Source organism: Acaromyces ingoldii (assembly GCF_003144295.1).
Source record: "Acaromyces ingoldii strain MCA 4198 unplaced genomic scaffold FA10scaffold_3, whole genome shotgun sequence".
Lineage (NCBI taxonomy): Eukaryota > Fungi > Basidiomycota > Exobasidiomycetes > Exobasidiales > Cryptobasidiaceae > Acaromyces > Acaromyces ingoldii.
The window spans coordinates 978,269-996,271 of NW_020290249.1; the positions used below are offsets into that span (position 1 = coordinate 978,269).

At 59.3% G+C, this 18,003-nt stretch overlaps 11 protein-coding genes across 11 annotated transcripts; 6 read left to right on the forward strand and 5 right to left on the reverse strand.

The window, feature by feature from the left end:
• Nucleotides 1-89: 89 nt before the first annotated feature.
• Nucleotides 90-1,076, forward strand: FA10DRAFT_301477 (hypothetical protein; the record flags this gene model as incomplete). The annotated part of the gene is made up of 5 exons (XM_025524990.1): nt 90-347; nt 414-495; nt 565-798; nt 864-943; nt 1,002-1,076. The coding sequence occupies exons 1-5, from the start codon at nt 174-176 to the stop codon at nt 1,074-1,076; spliced, it is 645 nt and encodes a 214-aa protein (XP_025377401.1). The 5' UTR covers nt 90-173.
• Nucleotides 1,077-1,419: 343 nt separating this feature from the next.
• On the reverse strand, nt 1,420-1,787 carry FA10DRAFT_230624 (UPF0041-domain-containing protein; the record flags this gene model as incomplete). Its single annotated transcript, XM_025518826.1, has 2 exons — nt 1,420-1,649; nt 1,718-1,787. 2 exons carry the CDS (start codon nt 1,785-1,787, stop codon nt 1,420-1,422), a joined length of 300 nt encoding a protein of 99 aa, XP_025377402.1.
• Nucleotides 1,788-1,999: 212 nt separating this feature from the next.
• Nucleotides 2,000-2,641, forward strand: FA10DRAFT_301479 (hypothetical protein). The gene is made up of 2 exons (XM_025524991.1): nt 2,000-2,287; nt 2,355-2,641. The coding sequence occupies exons 1-2, from the start codon at nt 2,035-2,037 to the stop codon at nt 2,543-2,545; spliced, it is 444 nt and encodes a 147-aa protein (XP_025377403.1). The 5' UTR covers nt 2,000-2,034; the 3' UTR covers nt 2,546-2,641.
• A 155-nt stretch (nt 2,642-2,796) lies between these two features.
• On the forward strand, nt 2,797-4,010 carry FA10DRAFT_301480 (hypothetical protein). The gene is made up of 2 exons (XM_025524992.1): nt 2,797-3,556; nt 3,627-4,010. Exons 1-2 carry the CDS (start codon nt 2,816-2,818, stop codon nt 3,981-3,983), a joined length of 1,098 nt encoding a protein of 365 aa, XP_025377404.1. The 5' UTR covers nt 2,797-2,815; the 3' UTR covers nt 3,984-4,010.
• On the reverse strand, nt 4,011-4,968 carry FA10DRAFT_301481 (hypothetical protein). The gene is made up of 2 exons (XM_025524993.1): nt 4,578-4,968; nt 4,011-4,508 (listed from the first exon to the last, which is right to left on the reverse strand). The coding sequence occupies exons 1-2, from the start codon at nt 4,865-4,867 to the stop codon at nt 4,118-4,120; spliced, it is 681 nt and encodes a 226-aa protein (XP_025377405.1). The 5' UTR covers nt 4,868-4,968; the 3' UTR covers nt 4,011-4,117.
• A 114-nt stretch (nt 4,969-5,082) lies between these two features.
• FA10DRAFT_266696 (hypothetical protein) lies at nt 5,083-7,428 on the forward strand. Its single transcript, XM_025521604.1, has 3 exons — nt 5,083-5,633; nt 5,720-7,239; nt 7,300-7,428. The coding sequence occupies exons 1-3, from the start codon at nt 5,271-5,273 to the stop codon at nt 7,355-7,357; spliced, it is 1,941 nt and encodes a 646-aa protein (XP_025377406.1). The 5' UTR covers nt 5,083-5,270; the 3' UTR covers nt 7,358-7,428.
• On the reverse strand, nt 7,299-8,713 carry FA10DRAFT_275073 (chord-domain-containing protein). Its single transcript, XM_025523250.1, has 2 exons — nt 8,100-8,713; nt 7,299-8,034 (listed from the first exon to the last, which is right to left on the reverse strand). The coding sequence occupies exons 1-2, from the start codon at nt 8,697-8,699 to the stop codon at nt 7,519-7,521; spliced, it is 1,116 nt and encodes a 371-aa protein (XP_025377407.1). The 5' UTR covers nt 8,700-8,713; the 3' UTR covers nt 7,299-7,518.
• Nucleotides 8,714-9,259: 546 nt separating this feature from the next.
• FA10DRAFT_260083 (hypothetical protein) lies at nt 9,260-10,364 on the forward strand (the record flags this gene model as incomplete). Its single annotated transcript, XM_025519996.1, has 2 exons — nt 9,260-10,167; nt 10,238-10,364. The coding sequence occupies 2 exons, from the start codon at nt 9,260-9,262 to the stop codon at nt 10,362-10,364; spliced, it is 1,035 nt and encodes a 344-aa protein (XP_025377408.1).
• A 266-nt stretch (nt 10,365-10,630) lies between these two features.
• FA10DRAFT_301485 (hypothetical protein) lies at nt 10,631-13,103 on the reverse strand. Its single transcript, XM_025524994.1, has 2 exons — nt 12,827-13,103; nt 10,631-12,763 (listed from the first exon to the last, which is right to left on the reverse strand). Exons 1-2 carry the CDS (start codon nt 13,047-13,049, stop codon nt 10,677-10,679), a joined length of 2,310 nt encoding a protein of 769 aa, XP_025377409.1. The 5' UTR covers nt 13,050-13,103; the 3' UTR covers nt 10,631-10,676.
• Nucleotides 13,104-13,298: 195 nt separating this feature from the next.
• FA10DRAFT_279401 (hypothetical protein) lies at nt 13,299-16,648 on the forward strand (the record flags this gene model as incomplete). Its single annotated transcript, XM_025523538.1, has 2 exons — nt 13,299-14,709; nt 14,784-16,648. The coding sequence occupies 2 exons, from the start codon at nt 13,299-13,301 to the stop codon at nt 16,646-16,648; spliced, it is 3,276 nt and encodes a 1,091-aa protein (XP_025377410.1).
• A 40-nt stretch (nt 16,649-16,688) lies between these two features.
• On the reverse strand, nt 16,689-17,997 carry FA10DRAFT_240875 (PALP-domain-containing protein). The gene is made up of 3 exons (XM_025519224.1): nt 17,782-17,997; nt 17,708-17,730; nt 16,689-17,633 (listed from the first exon to the last, which is right to left on the reverse strand). Exons 1-3 carry the CDS (start codon nt 17,954-17,956, stop codon nt 16,734-16,736), a joined length of 1,098 nt encoding a protein of 365 aa, XP_025377411.1. The 5' UTR covers nt 17,957-17,997; the 3' UTR covers nt 16,689-16,733.
• Between the last annotated feature and the right edge of the window lie 6 nt (nt 17,998-18,003).

An 18,003-nucleotide genomic window follows, 5' to 3' on the forward strand; every position in this document is an offset into this window, starting at 1 on the left:
CTCTCTCGACTTTTTATTTGCACGTGGGAAAATAGGCGGCCGACGCCTCCAAGATGAGCGCTCGCGGCGACGCGACAGGACAGGACTGACCAACACCCAGAGTCTAAGGACAATTGGTCTGGACCGCCCGCACGGAAGAGAGAGAGATCGAGCGACCTGGCCGCGGCGTAACGATGCCTGAAGAGTTTTCAAAGATCGACATCGATGAGCCCGAGGACCTGGACCATGTCGTGTCGTCCATCGAGTCGCACGCCCGGAAGCTCGTCAAAGCCCAGCTCGAGCGAGAGGGACAGCAGGTCAAGGCCGACGAAGAGACGAGGCTAGTTTGCGAAAAGGTCATTGAGCAGGTGTGTCCTATGTCTTGCAATGGGAGTGAAAGATCCGTACACTAATAAGAAGCCACGGGGCGACAGTGGGTCAAGAATATGCGGCAGAGATTGGAATCGAACCTCCTCGTCAATGGCCTTTCGTTCAAGGAGAGCGTCGTAAGAGGAGGTGAGTGTCTCTCCTTTGTATCTTTCACGGTGACCTGCGGTCGAGGTGGCTGACTCTTATAGAGTGCAGCTGTCGAGCCGTTTGATCAGGCGCTGGCGACGCGGGTCCAAAAGCTGTCGCAGGATGTGGACAACATGACCGAGGAGGCCATTCACATGCGCAAGGCAGTCCCAGCCCGCAGAGAGGCCCTGTTGGCTGCCAGAGCAGAGGCTCTCGAAGAGCTTAGAGGGTCAATAGAGCGCAAGCGGCAGAATGTCGTGGACGAATTCGTCAAAGACCGGCAAGAGAGGGCCGACGAAGAATGTGAGTTGTTCGCATGAGCCCATCCCACACCGGCAAGTGTTGATGTCGATGGCGAACGCCGACAGTTCCACATGCCATCGAGCGGACCGAACAACTGCAAGAGACGGTCAAGGCAGCTGTATCCGATGTCGAGAAGCTGGCCACGGTGAGTGATAGAATTCATGACGCTGCCTGAGCATTGTCATTGACGGCGCACAACCTAGTCTGTCCTCGAGACCTCGTCGATGACACAACAGCAAGCCTCGTTGATCAAGCGCCTACGAACCATGTCTGACTAGTCTGCGCGCGGCTTCTCCCTCTCATTCTGTATCATAGCGTTATACCCTCAGTCTTCTCCGTGGTCTCAGCCTGTAGAGAAGGAACAATGTACAGTTTCGGATTGAATGGGTGGGCAGGGAAGAGACATGGGGAGAGCGTCTAGAGTTTCTTTTCGATGTCCTTGATTCCCTGCTGGACCTCTTGCTTTGCGTTGGCTGCCGTCTGCTTGACCTCGTTGGCCGCATCGAGGATGGGACTGGCCCCGCTCTTGGTCTGTTGTTGGTGGCTGGAAAAGACGGGTCCGCTATTTAGCACGCTTCTGCCCTTGCACTCGACTGGCACCTCTTTCCCAAAGGTCTCAACTCACTCCCAGATCCTGTAGAGCTGCGCAATGCCGGTGGTGCCCACAAAGAAGTTGACGGCGGCCAGCGAGTAGTTGACGGGGGTGATGACGAGCGAATATCGGACCCAGATCATGCCCGTCGCGGCCAGGGCGACATTTTGCGAGACCGAGAGCTTGTCGGCGGGCCGGCTGAGGTCCTTGATGCCTGCAATGACGAGGGCCCACTTCATGATCGGTGCCCAGAAGAAGACTGCGAGGAATAATTGTCAGCCGGGCAGCAGGGGAGGAAGGGTCCCGCAAGATCCAAGGGGTGCCCACCGGTTTTGGGACCCGCCGGGTGGTTCATAAAGGCCTGGAACCTCGAACCTGCTCCTGCTGCGGCGGCCATCGTGGAGTATGCTTTCTCAGAGACCGAGGAGTGGGGGAAAAAAAGAGGCAAGGACGATTCAAAAGAACGTCGACAGTCCTTCCGGTAGGTAGATGGTTGCTGCAATTGATGGGGGGAGATGAGCGAGGTGGACCAAAAATGACTCAAATTTATCAGCACGTGGACGCGAAGGTCGAGAGGAGAAGGCGATTTTCTCCAGTCTCCCTGCTGCCATTGACGCAACGACGACAAATAAGCCAAGTAGAACATGCCGCGATTAGCACCGCTCCTTCGAGGTTCGCTCGGATCTGTGCGCGGTCCGGCTGGGTCGCTGTCGGTGGGAAGCTTTGTGCTGCCGTGCCGCAAGCTGGTGCTGGAGTACAACGAGACGTGGCCGTCCTCTTCGGGAGCGAAGGAGTACATCGAGAGAGAGGCACAGCAGCTCGCGAAACGGCATCCTTCCGTCGAATTCGTCGTGCAGGAAAAGCCAAACAGGCACCCCGTTGCGCGAGGCTTCTACGGTGAGTGTCAGGTCCTTGATTCTGCTCCTCGCTGCTGCGTGCAACGTACTGACAGGCGAGAGCACAGTCAACAATCGGGAAAAGGTCATCTCGCTGCGAAACATGGAGCCTTCGCTCGTATCTGAAAAGGTCCGGTTGCTGCTCGAGTCGAGCGGGCGGAAGCTGACAAACCTCAAAAGGAGACCCGTCGAGGCGGGAGCCACAGAGTCGGCCAGGGGCGTCTGGAGTCAGCTTCACGCAGCGAAAAAGGACCTGTAATTCGAGCTGTTCTCTAGTTTTCATCTTCCTTTAGCCGTTCTCGACAGCAAATGTAACCATATTATTCACCAGAAGGCAACTTGGGAGAAAGTGTCTCTAGATATCCGTGGCCTGTTTCTGAGGAAGAGTGATGTGAAAACGGCGTCGGCTTTTCTTCAGAGATGCCGATTTTCTCATTTTTGGCCAATCTTCAGAAGGAGTAGGCTTTTTTTTTAGGCTCGAGCGCGTTGCTTTCTTCCTGACCCACTTACAAGCTGTGGGCAACGATCAATGACGAGCGCCGGCAGGGAAGAGCCGCCGTCGCCTGACGGGCCAGCCGAGGAATGGAAGCTGCCCGACCGCAAGGCATACCTGACCTCGCTCTCGACGGTGGCCTTTCTCAGCGGTCTGGGCATCGCCACGGCCGTGGCTGTGCGGAGGGGGCGGGCGCAGAAGGCTGCTCAGGACGCCGTCCAAGCCGCAGGCCATGAAGTGGCAACCTCTTCGACGGTAGCGACGGCTACGCGCACGGCAGGGAACACTGGAGTGGCCGCTCGCAGTCTCCCAGAAGGGACAGTAGACTCACTGGAAGGAGCGACCGAGAAGGGGCCCCTTGCTCTATTTCGGGAGATGAATGCGGCTGCCTTTGGTCTCAAAAAAGGTTCGTCGTCACCGTCGTTTCCATCGTCTTCCTCGTCCGCGCAGGCACCGGCCCCAAGCGCTCTGAGACGGACCTCCATTCAGAGGTCCGTGTTTGATGCGCATGCAGCCGCTCCTCCGCCTTCAGCTCTCGTTCGAGCACCCGCTCCGTCGTCATCGTCGTCTTTGTCAGCGGTAATGAAAGGAAAGGAGAGGGCAGCAGCCATGACCAACGGAAAGGGAGCCGGCCTAAGCGCAAACGAAGAGGCGGAAGAGGACGGCGAATCGCCCGCACTCGTCGCCATCAAGGCCCTTGGGATCGCCACGGCCCTCGTTGGCGCAGGCGCGCTCCTCTTTGCCGAGGTGGCCAGGCGCATCCTGGGCGTCAAAAGTGTGAGTATCGCGCTCTCCTCCCTTCTCACTTCAGAATCTTCACACTGACGGTGTCGCTGCCACAACACAGACGGACGAGCTGGTGGAGAAGCTGCACGAGCTGCTACCAGAGTCGATGCGGGACAACCACGGCCTCGCGGGCGTGCGACGGACCCTGGGCGCGGCATTGGGCAATGTCGAAGAAGGAAGAAATGACGGAGAACGCTCTGATGCAGATTTGCCAGCGAGCTACGGCGAGGAAGATGGGGAACCCCTGCCGCTGCAGGAAGCGCTCGACAGGATGGACGAGGCGGCCAGTCGCGGAGAAGCGGCCGAATGGGCCGGCGTCATGAATACGCAGATCAATGCTGAGGTCAGGCAGATGGTCGAAGAGCGCAGGAAGAGGTTGCAGCAGCAGCAGCAGCAGCAGCAGCAGCAGCAGCAGTGAACACCATCACCCATCGATTGAACCGGTATAACAATGTATATTAGTGCTATTACTACCATCACTACTACTACTACTACATCATCATCATCATCAACACATGCAAGCATGCGCAAGCTGGCAGTGGAATGGTACCTCTACCGACTCGGTGGCGCCCGCTCTGAAGGAGTCGACGAGCCAGACTTGTTGGCCCGCTGCTCCTTGTCGCTGCTGCCCGAGGTGCCAAAGATGCGCTCCCGTGCCCGGCGGTACTCCTCCTCGCGCTGCTGCAGCGTCTTTCTCTCGGCCTGTCCCTGCGACAGCGCGGCCCTCCTGGCCGCCTCCTCGGCCTCGCTCAGCCGTTCTCGTCTGAGGATTCGTGGTGGGGGGGCTCCAGCGACACTCGGCAAAGCGGCTCCCGATGCCGCGCCAGGCGAAGAAGAAGAAGAAAAAGGCGAGGAAGAAGACGCAAGGCTAGGTGCGAGGACAGATTGTGGGAGGACCCTCGTCGAGCTGAACACAGGCTGGACCGCTGGCCTCGATTGATTGCTGCCAAGAGGTCATCTGTTCATTAGCGAGCAAGTCTCTTGCACACACGGTTGTCGCGAGCAGACTCACGCCTCTTCCCACAGCTTCTTGCCCTGCGCGGGCGCCCGGCCCCCTATCCCGTTCCTGTCCGACCCCCATATATCCTCTTTACCTGTCCCTCTGCCCGCCTCGGGCCTCGAAAGGACCCGTGGTGGCTGGCCGTTGAAAGGCAGCCTTGTGCCTGTCGATGACGACGATGACGACGAGGAAGACTCCGGAGCAGCGAGGCTCGCTGGCCCGTCCTCGGGCTCGGAAGCATCCCAGTCGTCGAGGACTGGCTCCACGGGTGCTTTTCTCCGGCCTTGTGTCCGCGATGACATGGCCTGTTGATCCCGGGCCGGGCTCGCTCTCTACTAATGGCGCAAAAGGGAAAAGTAGAGCTCTTGGAAGATGGGAGGCGATAATTGGAAGCTGCCTAGCCGGTGAAACGAAGCAGGCCAAAAAGATCAAAAAAAGGTTATATTATTAGCAATCGACCGTCAGTCTTGGAGTCTGTGGACCCAGCGCGTGCGTTTCTTTTTCTTCTTCGTGAGCGCATCCCGACGTCGATCTCTTCTGGCCCCGATCTACCTTGCAGCAACGAACACCGGGGGTCCAGAGGATCGTAGGGAATGACACGGACGACGACAGAGGACAAGACGTAGAGCTGGTTAGAACTAGAGAGGGACAGGGAAAGAGAGAGAGAGAGGCGCAGCGTCGAGGAGCAAAACGAGGCAGCCAAACATGGAGGAAATCATCCCGGGTCTCTGGATCGGCGACCTGGCCTGCGCACTGGCGACCGACTACCTCTCCCTCGCTGGGATTACACACATTGTCACGGCCATGAAGCAGCGCCTGCCTAGCCCCATGTCTCTGCCCGATGGGAGAAAGATTGAGCGGGCGACGATGCACCACGTTGCGATCGATGATGTCGACGAGGCTCCCATCCTCGTCCATCTGCCCCAGGCCATCGACTTCATCGACGAAGCCCTCAGACAGACGTGGCTCGACGAGGGTGAAGGGATAGAGCAAGGCGGCCAATGGGCCACCATGGGCGAGGGCACAGTCATGGTCCACTGCCAGGCCGGTGTGTCGAGAAGCGTAGCCGTGAGTCGCCAGAGGAAGAGCCCATCTTGCCCTGCTTTGTCCTCTTGCTGATCCATATTCGACCATTTTTCCCCTTTCTCTTCTAGATTGTTACGGCATACCTCATGAAGACACGAAGGCTTTCGCTCAAGGAGGCCCTGGCCCTGGTGCAATCGAGGCGTAGCCAGGCCGGCCCCAATGCCGGCTTCATGCACCAGCTCGAGCTGTACGAAGCGGCGGGCTGCCACGTCGACCTGCGCAACCAGCAGATCCGTCGCTTCCTCATGTCGCAGGCCAGTATCCTCCGTGGCGATCCCATCGAGGATGTGCTGCTGAGCTACTACCCCACGCCGTCGCATTCGCCTGCTCCCTCGTCGTCTTCCTCGTCCAACTCTTCGCCCCTGCAGCACGGCGGCTTCCTCGCCTTTAGCCCCTTGGATAGCGCCGTCGCTGCCTCCTCGTCCTCGGGAGCAGAGGAGGCGCCCAAGCGCTTCAAGACCGTCAGCCACAGGAGCAGCCCTGCCATGTCTCGCCAGACCAGCAGCAGCGGCGGCGGCGGCGGCGGCGGCGGCGGTAACTCCATTGCCGTCGCCATGTCGACGACGACGTCATCGTCGTCAACAACAGCATCAACATCGATAAAGGCGAGGCCGAGGCGCTACTCGTCTCCGACCCGCAAGCGCGATGGCATCCGAGGTATCGACCTGAGCATCACGCCCTCGATGCCGCCCGCTTCCACGTTTCTTCTCGACGAGTCCAAGTCGGGCCAGTCGGACGAGGTCGAGGAGGAGGGCGCAAAGAACTTCAGGGATGCCTTTACCTCGATCCTCGAGCCGTTTGAAGTCATGGTCACAAAGGGCCGCGGCAGGCTGCCGGGGGGCGTGGAGGCGCTGCGGGGAAACGAGGGAAAGAGCAACGTGGGCGCGCTGCCCAAGCCCCACTACCGAGACCGCAAGCTGAGGTGCAAGATGTGCAGGCGCGAGCTCGCGGCCAGAGACCACGTCGTCGAGCACGAGGAGGGACGGGGGCAAGAGGCATTTGCGGTCAGGAAGAGGGGCAAGGACGAGGCAGAGAGGCAGAAGCAGCTGCGGACGGCCGTGCCCGGCGGTGGTCGTGCTTCTTCTGTCACAAGAAGTGCAGAGACCTTGGAGCAGAAGTTCGGAGCGCAGCTCAGACCAGAGCAGCAGCAGCAGCAGCAGCAGCAGTCGCCAACGCAAACAGACGAAGAGGAGAAGACAGCAGCCCAACCATCATCACAAAGCAACGGCAATGCGAGGCCAATTCAGTCGGCTGCCAGCCTCACGTCGAGCCTGCCGCCTCAGCTTGCTGCCTTGCGACTCGGGCGTGCTGGCGGCGTGCCGACTGCTGCTGCCCCAGCTGATGCGAGCGCAAAGGCAGATGGCGAGACTAAGACGAAGGAGTTCACAGAGGAAGAGCTGCTGCCCCGGTCGAAGGATGCGTCGAGACGGATGCTGCATTCGCCGCAGTGCAGCGCCTACTTCGTCGAGCCACTCGCTTGGATGCAAGGTCTGCAGCACGGTGAGATCTCGGGCAGGCTCGTTTGTCCCGCGCCGAGGTGCGGTGTCAAGCTCGGAAGCTGGGATTGGGCGGGCATGCAGTGCGCATGGTGAGGCATGCTTCTTTCGCGTTCGCATTTGACCATTTAGCTGACGATGAGACCCAACAGCGGTGCATGGGTCACACCGGCGTTTGCATTGCACAAGTCAAAAGTAGATGAAGTTTGAAGAGACCTCGAGAGATGCTGTAGTAATAGTAGTAGTAGTAGTAGTAGTAGTAGTAATAGAGAGGACTCGCATATGACATGAACAGAGCCTTGCAGTGAAGTTGATGATGGATGGCGATGTCGACGACGATGATGATGATGTTGAATAATGACACTTTACTTCTAGGAAGGGGGTGCATCCTTTGCTCTGCCAAAGGTGAGTCCGTAGCCGAAAAAGTCCTGTCCCTTCTCCAGCGTCGGCCAGCTCTCGCCCTGGACCTTCTTGACGAGGATGAGGTCGACTTTAAAGCGCGAAACGGTAAAGGACGACGCCCCTGCGTCAATGTTGGCAAAGGGCTCCAGCGTCTTGTTGAACCGCCTGCCCGTCGTCGAAGTCGCGGGCACCGGAGGCAGAGAGAGGGAGAAGACGACTGCCTCGTCCGACAAGTCGATCTTGCTCTTTGGCATGTCGACGCCTTTTGCATAGACGGTCACGCGGACGTCGGCGGGTGTCTCATAATGGTCGATCCGGCAGTCGACCTCTTCCTCGTCGAGCTCCTGACCAGGCACGCTCGGGAGCTTGCCCAGCCTGCGAGAAGATGAGTCTTTGAAGAGATGGCCGCGCTTCGCCTGTGTACAGGGCTCAATGTTGAGGAACTCGTCGAATTCAAGGACGCGGCGGCGACAGCATGTATAGCCCTGATATACCAGAGGAGAGTCAGCTATCGTGCTGATCACAGAAAGGGCTCGCACGTACTACACACCTTTGAGCCTTCGTGGAAGATGGCAGTGCCCTTGTGGTAGCGGCAGTCCTCTGCTGCCTTGTTCCTCTTTCCACCTTCGAAAGTAGCCTTGCACCCGTTTCTTTTGCACGTCGAGCCGGCGGCAATCTCGTCTGTGTCGTCGTCTTCCTGCTCCTCCACCTCTTTGGGCTTCGTTGCCGCCTTCGCAGCCGCTGTTCTGGCTATGGTCTGCGTCCCTGTTGCTGCTGACAAAGCACTTGCGCCGCTCCCATAGACTTCAGTCCCATTCGCTTCAATCTTCACTGGCCCGCCCGCACTCGAGCTGCCTGGCCCGCTGCCCGCGACAGCCGCCGCCGAGGAAGATCCAGAGGCTGGGACCGCCTTTTCCTTCTTCACATTTGTGTGCACCAGCTCTGTCGTGCATCCCTTGATTGCAAGAAACTCGTCAAAGTCGAGCACGGGCTTGTTGACCTGTTCGCAACATGACCACGACTTGCGACCCTCGTGGAAGATGGGCGCGCCGGGGTGGTAGACGCAGGGACCCGCGCTCGACCCGGCAGACGTGGAGGAAGAGGAAGGGTCAAAGTCGACGCCGCAGCCTGGTCGTGTGCAAATGACCATGATTGAAAGCGTCCGGGGGTTGCGTCTTGGCAAGTGGTCAAGACCAGAATCTCGAATGGCTTTTCGAGAATCGGAGGTGTCGTGCGGAGAAAAAAAAAAAAAGCCCAACAAACCACGTGGCCGGTCGCTTCGCGATGACCGAACCGGACGAGACAAGTGAGGGGGCGTGAAATCCGTCTCACCATCATCGCCATTGACCACGACGCGCAGCAACCATGCCGTCGCCACCGAAACCGTGGGAAAGGGCGGGCGCATCTGACGCTGCCTCTGCTGCGAGTTCGACTGCCGCTACGACGACGACGACCCCTGCAGCGACAGCGGTACCTTCGATCCCAGAGCGACCTAGCACGCTCGGCGCATCCACTACGATGGCAAACAATGCCCTAACAACGAGTGAGCATGGCACTGTGCACTGAACTGCTCTCGTACTGACTCTCATCCCTACAGCGAGCCCCTATGGAGCCACCTCGGCATATGGCTCGCCTTACTCCTCAGGCTACGGCGGTCTAGGGTCCACGTACGGTGGTCTTGGCAGCAGCTACGGCTCCCCGTACTCACGCATGGGCATGGGCGGGATGGGAGGTTATGGAGGTTACGGAGGCGGATATGGCAGCTACGGAGGCTATGGAGGCTACGGAGGCATGGGAATGGGCATGGGAGGGATGGGCATGGGTGGCATGGGCTACGGAGGCATGAACGGTATGCCCGGTCAACCTGGAGACATTTCCCTCACCCAACGCATGGAGTCTGGCACCCAAGCGACATTCGAGCTCATCTCCTCCATCGTGGGCGCCTTTGGCGGATTCGCACAGATGCTCGAGTCTACCTTCATGGCCACTCATTCGTCCTTTTTCGCAATGGTCGGTGTTGCGGACCAGTTTGCGCACCTGAGAAACTACCTTGGACAAGTTCTCTCCATCTTTGCGCTGGCCCGATACCTCAAAAACCTCTTCCTGCGCGTGACGGGACGGGCGCCCGCCATTGATCTCGATCCGCGCGAATTCAAGGACTTCGCCGCCCACGCCGGCCAGGCTGGTGCCAATGGTCAAGCCAAGGCGAGACCGAGCAAGAGGCCGCTTGTCGTCTTTTTCCTCGCCGTCGTCGGTCTTCCCTACCTCATGGGCAAGCTCGTGCGGCTCATCACTGCGCGACAGGAAGAGGAGAGGCTTCGTCTCGAGAAGCAGGGTCTCTTGCCACCGGGTCAACAGCAACAGCAGCAGGGCATGCTCCCTGGCCAGCAAGGCGGTGGAATGATCTCTCAGCAGCAACAGGAGGCCGCGCTGGACCCGAGCAAGCTGACATTTGTCAGGGCGCTGTATGCCTACAATGCCGCCGATCCGCTCGAACTCGGTATCAAGCAAAACGACATTGTCGCCGTTCTCAGCAAAACGGATCCGCAAACCGGTCTGGAATCGCAGTGGTGGAAGGGTAGGACAAGGGATGGACGTGTGGGCTGGTTCCCCAGTACGTGAGTAAACAGATTTTTTCCAAGGCATTCTATATGCGCACCCGTTCTCTGACTAATATGAATATTACAGCTACGTCGAGTCGCTCGAGACAGCCAAGGAGCGGGCAGCAAAGGCGGCTCCTGGCGAAGCAAAGGCGGTTGATGCGGCCCCTGCAAAGGCGCTGCCGAAGCCTACTGCTACGGCGGCTTCCTCCTAGATGAACGTTGCAGGACTTGCTACTTTTACCTCATTCTCATTCTCTCGCTGATGTATCAACAATTCTTATGGTTACCTTTTTAAATCTTTGGTGTATCGTCGCACCGTGCTGATACATTCATTACACTCCTGTCTTCCTTACGACGGTGATCGGCGAGTCTTGAGATGGCTACTCGTCCGAGTCGATCGCGCAATTCTCTTTTCACTATTCGGGGATTTCATGACCACAACACCATCTGCTCTCATAGTCAATTTTAGGGGACAGATGCACAACTGACGATCCATTGCAAGAGAAAGCCATAAGCCAAGAATCTTACGCAAATCTGCGACTCTTGACAACATTGCTGCTGATACCACTCGCCTCGCCCGAGTAGCCACCCTGCAAGCTGTTCTGGCCACCCTTGAAGACGGGCCGCGTCGACGAGAGCTTCTTCTGCGCCTGGTCGTACTTCTGGCGCTTCTTGACGCGCGGGTTGCGCGAGGCCTTGTTGCGGCGCGGCGTCAGGCCGCGGTTCTTCTCGATTGCTCGGTCGATGCCACGGTGGTCGCCCGCCTCGCCCGCTGCCTCGCTCATCAGCTCGTCGCGCAGGGCAAGCTTGGCGGCATCGTGCTCCTCCTTCTTCTGCTTCTTGGCCGCGCGCTTGCCGCTTACCACGAGGTCGTAATAGTCGGCCGCACCGGCGTCGTCGTCGTCATCGTCGTTGGGCTTGGACGACAAGGCGCCGGCTGCATTGCCCTCGACACCCATGACGTCCCTCCAGTCCCTCGTGTCTGCCTCGCCCCAATCACCGCCGTCGAGATCGAGACCCTCATTGTTTGCTCCGTCCTTTGCGGCCCGCTTCGCAGCGGCCTGCTGGACGGCCAACCTGCTCCGCTCTCGGTCGCGGTAAGGAATGTCGGTGTCGCCACCGACCGAAGGCCCGCCCAGCTGCTGCTTCCTCCTGGCGTCTCGCGCATCAATCTGGTTGGTATGGAAGCGGAGCGACTTCTTTCGCGCCTCCTTGTCGAGCGAATCCGAGGCCGACAGCGCTGTAGGCTCACCGAGGCCGTCAAATGCCTCCTCGTCAGACACTGTCCGTTTCACTCCTCGTTTCTTCTTGTTGCTGCTGAGGGACGCGGCCAAGTCGCCCACCAGCTCATCTTCATCGAGGTCGGCCAGTTCGGCCAGCGGAGGTGCAGGCTCCTTCGCGCCCTTTTTGCTCTTCTTTTCCTTCTTCTCTGATCGCGCAGAAGTTGCAGCTCCCCTCGAGAGTGTGCTTTCCTTCTCCGACAGCTGTTTCCTACCCTTCTGCACCTGGGACGGCAACTTCGATTTTGTCTTGGGGACGGCATTCTCTTTTTCTTCCGCTGCGAGTTGAGATAACTCGTCGTCCTCGAGGCTTCCTAGAGAGACACTCCCATCATCGGAGCCCTCAGCGATGGGCGCCGCTTTGATGTCATCGAGGTCCATGCCTTCGTCTTCATCTTCCTCCTCCTCTTCCTCCTCTTCCTCCTCCTCCCCTACCTCGCCTCCATCGGATCCAGCCCCGAACCCGTAGTCCTCCATGACTGAAAGCCCCTTCTTGAGCTTCATGAGACGCTCGAGGACGGGATGCGACTGCAGCTTCGTGGGGTCGCTGGCATAGGCGGGCGATGAGCGCAGGTGAAAGTAAAAAGCCAGCGTCGTGATGTAGGTCAGGAGTGTCTGGTGATGGAGTTGCATGAGCCCCATGCTGGGGTCATCTGGATTCTTGGCCATGGCCTCGTTGATTGTCTCGATATTTCTGGAGACGTCATCGACGATGTCGGCAAACTCGCCCGCCAGCGCAATCGTCTCTGGCGTCGTCTTTTGCACCCGGGCCACAAGGAGGGACCTTGCAGCAGGATCCGAAGGCAAGGCTTCCTCCTTGGAGGGCGCGACGGGATCGGAAGCAGCACCATCGAGGTCTCTTCGCCGTTGTTCCCTACTGGAGGCGGTGCCACGCATGCGGTCCTTGCTCACCTCCGCGAGGCCAAAGTCGTCGTCGTCCATGCCCTGCCTCGACTTGGCCTGGAGCCGCTTGACTTCTCTCAGCTCCATCTCCCGCCTCTCCTCCTCATCCATCTCCGAGTCTGAACTGAGGTCCTCGAGATCGTTTGTGCTGTAGTACGATCGCTTGTTTGGACCCCAGCCTTCGCTTGCCACTCTCCTGTCCTCCTCGTCTTCTTCTCCCTCGTTGTCCTCATCCTCTTCGTCGCTGTCTGACTCTACTTGAGGAGCAGCGATCCCCGCCCCTCTTGCCTTTCCTTTTGGTTCATTTGCCTCTTCATATTCATATTCATCCTCGCCCTCCTCGTCCTCGTCCTCCTCTTCTTCGTCCTCACTTCCATCCTCGTCGGCGCCCTTCAACCCGAGGACTTCCCTGCCACCTCCGAGGGCGTCTGCGAAGCAGGATCTCGTGAGCCACGCATTGATTCAGGAAAAGCCAACCTAGCATGACCTACCAAATTGATCCTCGTCCCCGCCTTCGTCATCGTCGCCAAAGACGAGCTTGTCGCGCTGCCTGTGGAAGGCGTCTTCATCGTCGTCGGGAATATCGTCTTCGTTCTCCCACCGCGCCAGCGAAGCCGTCGAGGCGTCGACTCTCGAGCGAGGCGAGCCGCTGTTGTTATTACCTCCGCGGGCAGAGCTGCCGCTACTCGGCTTCGGCCTGCTTCCTCTGGCCATGTCGATTTGTGGTCGTTGCGAAGAAAGAAGAGGAGCTCGTTCAGCCGTCTGCCGTGAGCCTTCGAGGAAATTTTGAGCTTGAAACCTTTTTTTTTCTTTTTCATTTCTTTCTCAAAAAAATTGTGTCACTTAGGGTCAGGTTGGTCATAATCTTTGCACGGACCACCATGGATGTTGACCCCCTTAAAGGGGAAGTGATTGGTCGCTGTTACCAACCTCTAATCACTTCTCTCATCTCAAGACTCCTAGATGACAAGCAACAGCAACGGTGTCGGCGGCACCAGTGGCAGCGGCAGTAGCAGCAACGCTCCATCGCAGCCGAGTCGGCACCATGCGCCGTCGTCGTCGTTCACGGGTGGTACTGGCTTGGCGTTTGGGAGCAGTAATGCGCCTCCGCCCTCTCAGCTTCCCCGGGCAGGAACTTCGATAGGCCACCACTCGTCTTCAGCGAACAACGTCGGAAACGGGAGTCCCCGTACCGCTGCTTCGAGCGCTTCCTCTGCACTTTCAGGCAGCACCGGCACATCAGCGCCAACTACCCGCCCGTCGACGACTAGCATCTCCAATGGAGCGGCCGCCTCTGGCAGCAATGGCAGCAACGGCGGTAGTACTGCAGGTGGCGGTGCCAGAGGGCCAAATCCCATGCCAGCGTCTGCAATTCGCCGCACTTCGGCTCTCTACCCTACATCTTCTTCCGCACAGGCGTCGTCTTCGTCAACGGCGCCTGCTACGAATCCATCCGCAGCGGGGCCAACCGTGACGGCGGCTACCCAACTCTCGACCCAACCACATTCCTCTGCGGGGCAAAGCCACAGCATGTTCCTTCCAAACTACTCTTCTCAGCAGCAGCAGCAGCAGCAGCAGCCGAGCTCAAGCAGAGGTCAGCCAATGAATGGCTTCGCGGGTGTGCCTGCAAACAGCAGTCTCTTTGGTCTACCTCAGCCCAGCTACGGCAGCCAGACACGGACCTTCCCGTCGGTCTTATCGTACCAGCCGCTGGCCGCAGGAAACGGCTCACCGCGGGCAGCATTAGGAGGCGGCCACAGTTCGCCCGCTCGAAATAGTAGTGGCGGACCAGGCGCATGGCCAGGCGGGGCCTCGAGTGCTGGTGTCGGTGCTGGCCCTGGTCCTGCTGCCGCAGCTGCAGCTGCTGCCGCCGGGGGATACGGTACGCCGCTTCCGTGGATGTCTGGGCTGCCCCACTCTTCGTCGCCCGCGAACCAGACCCACACTACGCAAGGCTATGGCTGGTCCCTGGCCGACCCTGCGGGCTGGAGCGGCTGGCCCAGCGCACGGAAGGCGTGCAGTGGCTTCGAGGAGAACCAGATGGTGTCCTTTACATGGACCATTTCGGACGCCCACCTGTTGCGCGAGGAGGTTGAGCACTCGCCCCTGCCCTCGGAGGGCGGTCGTTCGGTCAGTGCCGGCGCGGGCAAGAGCGAAGTTTGGACGACGCAGCCCCTGTTTGGCGACGGCAAATGGAAGCTGGAACTCGTCAGGACGAGCAGAGCAAAGCCGCAGGAGAACCAGGATGCAGGTGCTGAGGAGGGTATCGCTGCTGGCAAGAACGACCAGGAAGACCAAGGCAATAATAATGAAGAAGGGAGCGATGATAAAAAGGTCGACAACAACAGCCTGACGGTCTTGTCCATCTATCTTAGTGAGTAGACTTTTGCATCATTGTCGAGACCGTCGATCACTTATATTGCTTTGCACTCCCTTGAATTTGACCAGCCTCTGCCCAGCTCGACTACGCGCAAGCCGACGTCGAGATTCCCACAGCAATCATGTTTGGCATTCGTCCTGCGCGCACCCAGGCAGGGCAGGACAGCAGCCGAGGCGGTCCCTGGCTGTGGCGCCATTTCACTCGTCACGTCTTCAAGCGCGAGGAAGAGTACGTCGAGTGCCACTCCTTGCCCTCGATCAGCGAGCTTCTCTGCGACGAGGCCATTGCCAAGCAGGACGCCTTTGCCATTACGGTGCAGATCGGCACTGGTCCCGGAACAATCTCGCCGCTTGGCTTAACCCCAAGCTCTGGCCTTGTCAGTGCGACCCAAGGCGAAGAAGGAGAGGAAGGAGAAGGAACACTGCCGTTTGTTGTCAAGGACAAGCAGCTCGTGCCAAGATCGCTCATGGATGGCCTAGAGGAAATGATTGACAGCGCAGCAACTGGCGATGTCATTCTGATCGTTCGTGAACGTGGCATCGTCGTGAGGCAGGCAGTCGATGGTGACGAGACTGCCTCGCACATTGTGCCGCTTCCCGTGGGCCAGCCGATGCCTGCCTCGGCCCTTCCATCCGCTACGGCAGCAGCAAACGAAAGCATCGTGGAATCTCAAGACGATGAGGGCCCTGAAGTTGTCGTTCGAGACCGGGTCCTATGGGCCCACTCCTCGATCCTCTGCTCTCGGTCTGAATTCTTCCGTGACATGCTCGGCAGCCACTTTCTCGAGGGTCAGTCACAGACTCTCCACGGTGGTGGAGAGCATGTGCCAGCGGACGCGATGCCGACATCTGCGACATCGACGTGGCACGAACAGTTCGGTAGGCGGTTCAAGGCGCTTCGAATCCCTGATGCCGACTTCACGGCAGCATACTGGCTTCTGCGCTACCTCTACCTTGAAGAGGTCGAGTTCATGGAACACGAGGATGTCAGGAGCACCTTGGATGAGGAGTGGATGATCCTTGGCAGCGATCATGGTGACGAGAGGGGATCTGGAGCAGGGACGACGACGAGAAGGCCGCTGTGGGAATGGAGAAGCATCAACGACATCAGGCACGGCGCTGCTAGACAAGACCAGGCAATCCAGGTCGGAGGAGGACACGAGCTGGGCGCACATCCAGGAACATCCGGCCTGTATGCGGGGCCTAGGTCGGTGTCGTCAAGGCACAGCCTGCATTCGATGAGCTCTACCGCGTCCGGCACTGAAACAGCTGTTGGAGCGGGAGGGCCAGCAAGCCCAACGATGACAACGACGACTCCGACGGGGAGGCGCTCGGCCGGCGGCTCATACCACGATGTGAGCCCCTACCCTCGTCGTCCGGGCGAATGGGATCCTCGGAATCGCGCTTCTGTTTCCGAGTCCTTGCCCTTTGCCGAGACAAGGACAGAGCCGAGACAAGATCATGGCGACAGCTTGGGTGATGCTCTTCGACGAGACCCCCACCCCCATCCTGCAAAGAGGGCCTCACCAGCGAGCGCCCTTGGCCTGTACCGTTTGGCACACCGGTATGGCCAACGAGGGCTGTGCAGCTTGGCCAAGCAGCACCTCGTCGCGTCCCTCACCCCGCAGTCGTGCTTCTCCATCCTCCTCGCCACGCACCTGTATGCGGACCTGCACGAGCCCGTCAAGGCTTACGTCCTCGAAAACTGGCATCTGGTCTGCACCACGGCCGAGTTTGAGCGGTGCTGCGACGAAGTCAGTGAGGGCGAGTGGGGCAGCGACGCCGGTCGGGCGTTGCGCGTGTTTATGCGGAGCCTTGTCAGTCCTTCTTCGACGTCAGCAGCTGCCTCTGCAGTCACGTCCTCTGCGAGCGCGACGGCCAACTCCGCTGCTGGTCTGCCCTTCTCCTCCTCGTCTTCCTTTCGAGGCAGGTAGGTAGAAGGTTGACCAGAAGCGGCTACTGCAACCATAGAAGGAGAGGTAGGGAAGGTGTATTGCAATGAGAGATTGAATGTATGATTTATTCCAGGATAATGTACTTTTGGAGATGCTGAGGAATGGCGCTCTCGAGCTCCTTTGACTGGAGCCACTTGCGGCTGAAGAGGCGGTTCTGGTAGCGGTAGGCGCCATCGCAGAGAATCGTGACGACGTTGCTGCCCTTGCCCAGCGCTTTTGCCATTTTGGCAGCGGCGACGACATTAAGCGCCGAGCTTGCGCCGATGTAGATGCCCTCCTCGTCGAGGCAGCGGTACACCATCTCGATGCTTTCTGCGTCGGGCACGTGGACGCTACCATCGAGCTTCTCAATGTCTGGCTTGAGGTTGTCTGTCACACGGCCCTGGCCGATGCCCTCGGTGATGGAGCCGCCCTGCCGATCCATGAGTTCGCCACCGGACTGGATGTAGGAGTGCAGCACACTGCCCGGTGGGTCGGCCAGCCAGCACTTGACCCTGCCCTGGCTCTTTTCCTTGAGAAAGGCCGTCACGCCAGCCAGGGTGCCGCCGGTGCCCGTGGCGCAGACGAAGCCGTCGAGGTTGCGGCCGTCGTCGGTCTGCTCCCAGATCTCCGGGCCGGTCGTCTCGATGTGGGCCCGCCGGTTGGCGACATTGTCAAACTGGTTTGTCCAGACGGCATTGTCGAGCCGCTCGGCGTGGCGCCGGGCCTGGTGGTTGTAGTTTTCCGGATTGTCAAACGCGACGGCGGGGACGGGGTGGACCTCTGCGCCGAGCATGCGCAACAGGTCGATCTTTTCCTGCGACTGCGTGTTGGGCATGTAGATGACGCACTTGTAGCCCTTGCTCCGACAGACGTGCGCCAGGCCGATGCCCGTGTTGCCTGCAGTCCCCTCGACGACGGTGCCGCCGGGCTTGATGAGGCCCTTTTCTTCGGCGTCCTTTACGACGTACAGCGCCGCTCGGTCCTGCGTCGGGTCAAGTTTTAGAACTGCTCAGCTTTCTAGCTCTTGCTCCTGCAGCAAAGAGGAGCCGCACTCACCTTGACGCTTCCTCCCGGCTCCATGAACTCGGCCTTGCCCAGGATGTTGGCGCCGACCTCGTCGCTGAGCTTGTTGAGCCGGATCAAGGGCGTGTTGCCAATGGCGCCGACGAAGCCATTGACGGGCGCCATGTGTGCAGCGGCGACCTTGGGCAGCTGTGAGAGGGAGCGGGAAAAGGCCTGTGGTGATGCGCGCGAGGGTAGCGCTGTGCGGAGCAGTGGGCGCGGAAGAAGCCTGGCAGCGGCCATTTGCACGCGGAACCAAGTCGGTGAAGGAGATAGGGCGAGATGGGAAG